The following is a 5,841-nucleotide window of genomic DNA, read 5'->3' as shown; positions in this document are numbered from 1 at the left end:
TTTCGTGAACATTGCCGTCACGTTTGCTTTGTGTCTGGTGCAGGAAGAAACGGTAAAAACAGGCTTTCGTCACAAGCAGGAAGTGTTTGCAAGCAAAAAAACAGGTTCCTATTGGTGGAAAAAGGCACCACACCAACCAATCACAAAATTATATGGCAAACCACGTGATTTGGTTGCTGAGGAACAGGGGAAGTTGTGGGAGGGACGACAGCAAAAGATTGACAGACAGTCAATTTTGTGACATTTAGCATGTTTGGAGTGTATAGGTAGTGTGTTGTGTAGTGTGTTTAGTGTGTAGTGTAGTCGTTTTTCTGTGTTGTGAGTCAAAACAATGAGGAGACGGCTGAATGTGAAGCAGGCAGTGCAGCTCTTCATTGAGCTGAGGGAGCCCTGAGCCTGAGGCATTGCCTGCATTTAAATGTAAATAGTTACATATAACTTTGTAAATTTTCCAGAGCTACCCACTACTCTCGCGACATACTTCTTTTTATACATGGTAAATGGACTTGCATTTCTGTAGCACTTTTCTAGTCTACTGAACGCTCAAAGTGCTTTGTCACATTATCTCATTCAAAACACACATTCATATACTGATGGTGGAGGCCGCCATGCAAGGTGCCAACTGCTCATCAGAAGCAATTTGGGGTTCAGTATCTTGCTCATTCTCAGATTATTATTTTTTTCTGGGGCTGGTTCATTTTGAATGATGGGGCAATCAAATTAACCAGAAGAAGTCTTATTTTCACTGGAAATGTTATTCCAGCATTTCCAGAGAAATCTGACTCAGAGTGACTTCTCACGCTCACTGAAATACTTCAGAAACATAGCTGCATGTGTGCCAGAGGGGTGTGTCGGCCTGTTCCTGTTTCTTCCTGGGGGTGACTCGCTTCTTGGAACTGTGTGACAGAAGCTGTCTGAACCTTTCATGCTGTGTATGTAACTTCTGGGTCATGACCCTTTTAATTAAAGAGAGCTGTTCTTCATGAGGGAGTTTAAGGGTCTTTGTGAGGTACACGTCTTATTCTCCTCTTCATCAGGTTCCTTAAATAAAATGTTTGCTCACATACAAAGGTTCATTTATTGTCATTATATAACACACGATGGAAGGTAACGTGTAACACATTATTGCTCCACACACCTAGACAAACAAGTAAATGCTTTCTTTTTGAAGTTTTAAGAATAGCTGCGCTAAAGCAACATGCCTGTTAATTCCAGTAACTATGTGACACTAAAGAAAAAATCGATAGTCGACCTACCTGTTGAGACATCACAACTCTTGCATCATGTTTCTTACTGGTAGTACTGTCTGGAGGAGTCTGCCTATAAATACGAGCTCCTTCAGTTATTCTATTGACTCATCAAGCAAGAAGACAAGGCTTCCCATTTAAAGAAAGTAGTTTGTTACTTTCTTACTAATCGTAAAGATGATCGGTAAAGAGATTGCACTGGAGGCTTTGTGCACACTTTGCAATGCCAACGTAACATCTGTTCAAAGTCAAGGATCGCAGACTGCTTATTTGCAATCTGCCAGATCAGCACCACCGAAGCAGCTGCTCGTGAAGAAGTTCATCCCTACAGTCTTGGATGCAGATGATACCTGGTAATTACAGGAGTTGTGATGTTGAGAGAGAAAATGGCCTTAAACAGATTTTACTCAGTCATGAAAACATGTAAATACAATTGCATTTGCAGAACGTGTTCTGTGGGATATAATTCAGATGTGACAGACTGAAAGCATTGATCTTCACTGAAACAGCATCTTGTCCCTTTACATTGCAGCGAGGTGTCACAATGCAACTTCATCTACCTCCAAGACCTCCTCGGAGGTGTTCAACCGAGAGCAGGCTTTCACCGAGTGAACCAGGTGGACATTGGAGCCGTGAAAGACAAGAATCACATCATCGATGAAAATGAATTCTTTGACCCGCGATTCGACTACGATTTCAGCAACTTGCGAGACACCGAGACTTACTACAGGGGTGGAGAGGTGTATGAGCGCCCATGTGGTTGGCAGCGTTTCGCCCTCAGGGTAAATTTGCTTTTGATTTATTTGACTTTTTGTCTTTTCTTCCCACTCATTTGTTACATGCAGCTGCAAGTTTGTTGATTATTGTGCTCTGTACGAAATCAGAAATTGTTGAATTGCTGAATCACTGAAATTTTTCTTATCGCAAATATTTAGCTTTGCACCTACACATGGTCGATGACCCACATCACCTTCGTCAACGATTCAGATCACTGCTTGATCTTCAAAATGACGAAAGAGCAGAGACCAACAAAAAATTCTGATGTCACATGTAAATATGTTGTCACAGGTGTTGGATGATTATGATGGAAACACCTGGCTGGGAACTCGATACCGTAACACCCAGTCAGTGCCAGGAGAGTGGCCTGTGTCCTACCACGGGACATCCAGGAAAGGCGCTGATGGCATCATTGAAGATGGCTACAAGGTTCGATATATCAGTTTTGAGTGTCTGATCTGCCTTTTTTCAATATTTACTTAATAAACTTGTTAGCTGTTTTCCCAACATCTCCTCCTGATGAAGGTTTGAAACTAAAACTGAAAGCTTGAAACATAAAATGACCTCCGATCTTTGTTGGAAGGAACTTCACTAAGTAAACATGCTTTTAAAAACATACTTACTCGCAAAAAAGCCAAAGAAATACTGTATGTAACTGTTTATACTGAAAGGTCCTCATACACATCTTGTTTGTAATTGTTTTTAACAGCCAGGTCCAGGTCAGCGGTATGGCAGGGGGATTTACTCTACTCCATACATCAAAGAGGCAATCCCATACGCCAAAACCTTCACCTCCAAGAAGAACGGCAAGAAGTACCGGGTGATTCTGCAGAACCGCATCAACCCTCAGTACAGGCAGAAATACAACAATGACAAGTACTGGCTGATTCCCATTCCCCATGGAACGTGCGACGAAGATGAGGAGAAGATGGTGGAGAGGGCCATCCGTCCTTATGGAATGCTGCTACAAGAGGTCTAACAGGTCACAACAAAATAAATCTGATCAATTTCTTGTTTCCTTAGCTTTACTTTGAAAATACAGTGGTTGTGTTGTCTTTGACACATAAAGTGTCTTTATTAGTCCATGTCAAATACTCTCTGATGCTGTCAAACGGAACATGTTCCATTTTCATATAAAATGAGTATTCAGCTCCATACTAGTGTGACTTTCTTGTACTGAAATTTCTGCTTTGATAAACTGTGCTGCAATTAAATAAACCACCTTAAACGCATTTGTCATTACTTTCTGTCCGCACTAACGAGAACACAGGGGGTACATGTTTCGTTATAAGAAAAGAGAAAACAAGAGAAGGGAAGGATAGAAAAGAAAAGAAAAACTTAATTGTGGTAAATTATTCATTACTGCAGCCAAACTGTCAGAAGCAGAGGGAATGGGATCGAGTGGTAGATAAATATGAAACAAGAAAACAATATGAGTTATTATACGAACATATATAATCTTATTTCCTTTCAACAAAATTGCTCTGTAAATCTGAACAAACAATAAAAAAAATGACAGGTCACATTTTATTACATGTATATTTCTATTGTTGTTGTTGCAGATAAATCTACACACACATTCTTATTAAATGTCCGAAAATGAAATAGAATTTCACACAAGGAATAATATTTTACCTCAGACTAAGACTGATTATTCAAAGGCATACAGGTTTGTGATACTAGGAGGCAATAGACCTGGTTCCATCAAACAAGAATTCTTTATTTTGAACAATCTCACAGTACTAATAAAAAGGCCAGTAAACACAATATAGAGAATAATTACGGGCTGAAAAAAATTAAGAAAATGGCTGAAGCTGAGGCCCACCACTTTGAGAGGTGGGCCACCAGGAGTGAGGAACCCCGCAGAGGATCACTCTTTTCACACTTGCTCACACACATACGTGAAGGATCACACCAGGGGGAAGACAACCCAGCACACAGGAAGGGGACACCACCACCAGTGGACACCAACCCCCACCACCTTAGGCTCTCAGCTTCTAAGACAGACAGGGAACAAAATCCTTAAACAAATAAACAAAACATTATTGCACTGAGTAACTGCTGCAACACTAAATGTTGGTGAGCAGTTACAGAAACTGAGCCTCCTGCCCATGGTGATTGACCGACCACTTAAAGGTTGATTTAATGACAATATGAATTATGAGAGTTCAACAAAACAACAAAAGATAAAGAAAAGGAACAAAGTCAACTACACAAACAATATCAATGGCGTTAGAGCAGGGGCGGTTTCTCATATGGGCAGTATGGGCAGCCGCCCAGGGCGGCATTCGTGGAGGGGCGGAATGAGCGCCCGCAAATAAATAAATAAATACATACGTACATACATACATACTATCATTTTTGTATTTCTTTGCATTCATTTCCTCTGGTTATTGTATTGCCCATTTACACGTCAACTCAATGATGTCATGTTGCCGTGTGGCGAGCGTGCAGCTGGGCGCCCTTTGTTTTATAAAGGTGCATCTGCTGCTGCTCAGAGTCTCACACAGAGTCTGTGGAAGAAGCAGAAGGGCGGCGGGGGACAGGTTCATCTACTGGGACGCGGGAGTGGGGATTCATCTAATGGTGCACAACTAATGCAATTGGTAGGATAAAGTCAATCACATCGCGAATTCCTTCCACATAAAGCACGTTTCAGTCATTATAAAACTGTGAATAAAAGCCCATAGTTTCACGTGTGTTATTTTTCGGGGTTTGGTTAAATAGTGAAATATATTACAAAACGAGGTGAATTGGTTTAATCTTAACTCTTGGTTGACAGTATTGGGAGATGGGTCACCTGCTGATCCCCGAGTGTCAAATAAACAAATGGATAAGAAGAGTTCAAAGCCATCAGGTGCCCTGTCCAGGAAAAAGAGAAAAGAAGAAGAGGAGAAACGAGCAAAAGATAAAGGTATGGAGCCATGTCGTCTACTCTTCATGAGTATGATCATGCATGTAGACTAATGAAATGAAATGACGTTAATTAGTACAGGCTAACCCATATGTTTGTTAGCCTCTTGCTATACTGCTGGCTATAATAATAGATGACGACAGCGTCCGTTTTCAGTCCAACTGACTAGCAAACATATCTAATTAATTTCACCCTAATAATGTGTATGTAACACAACGATGACTAGCTCACATATTGTTTGGTAAAAGTCGCATTAGGTCCTGTGCTGCTCAGTAAAGTGAATTATCAATTCTGTAAGCTAATTCAAAAAGACATATATAGCACTGATATTTTGTGATATAGCTCAAAAACGAAAGTGTTAAAAATTGCGCTTGCAGCAGTGAGTGACCCAGCTGTCTGTGTATCGTTGGCATGGAGACCCAACCAAAACACATGGTGAAGGAATAATAGTTCGGGGGCCACAAATAGGATGCGGCCGGGGGGGCCTCCTATTGAGGACCACTGTAGTAGGGGGAGTCAAGTCTTTGGTAAATATAAATATGTATCAAGATATCAAAGATCCAGAAAGAAATTGCGAGGACAGCTCCAGAGAAATCTCAAGTATTAAACCTCTAATTAAACCTGTTGCTGTCTCCTTGCAAGTTTAATTGGCAATGGCCTGTTGGTCTGTTGGAACATTATATTATTTAATATATGATATCAGGTCCCCGTTAATCACAAGTGTCAATCTTGTAGAACTGATAAATAAAGGATACAGAGATTAGGTCTACATTACATGTGTTGTTCTATTACCATTATGAAGGAAAGTTTTATTGTTTTACAAAATGGTGACATCTGCTGGTGAACTAAATGAAAACCATTTAATGTTAAATTTAATGAATATTAAATATTTTTCTTTATATT

General features: G+C 40.4%; 1 protein-coding gene across 1 annotated transcript; it reads left to right on the top strand.

Moving 5' to 3' along the window:
• Positions 1 to 1,350: 1,350 nt before the first annotated feature.
• Positions 1,351 to 3,256, top strand: LOC115586104 (uncharacterized). Its single transcript, XM_030424878.1, has 4 exons — positions 1,351 to 1,600; positions 1,780 to 2,029; positions 2,316 to 2,453; positions 2,734 to 3,256. The coding sequence occupies exons 1-4, from the start codon at positions 1,425 to 1,427 to the stop codon at positions 3,001 to 3,003; spliced, it is 834 nt and encodes a 277-aa protein (XP_030280738.1). The 5' UTR covers positions 1,351 to 1,424; the 3' UTR covers positions 3,004 to 3,256.
• Positions 3,257 to 5,841: the final 2,585 nt, after the last annotated feature.

The sequence above is a fragment of the Sparus aurata genome, chromosome 8 (genome assembly GCF_900880675.1).
Source record: "Sparus aurata chromosome 8, fSpaAur1.1, whole genome shotgun sequence".
NCBI classification, from domain to species: Eukaryota; Metazoa; Chordata; class Actinopteri; order Spariformes; family Sparidae; genus Sparus; species Sparus aurata.
This window is presented reverse-complemented; position numbering and strand designations above follow the sequence as displayed.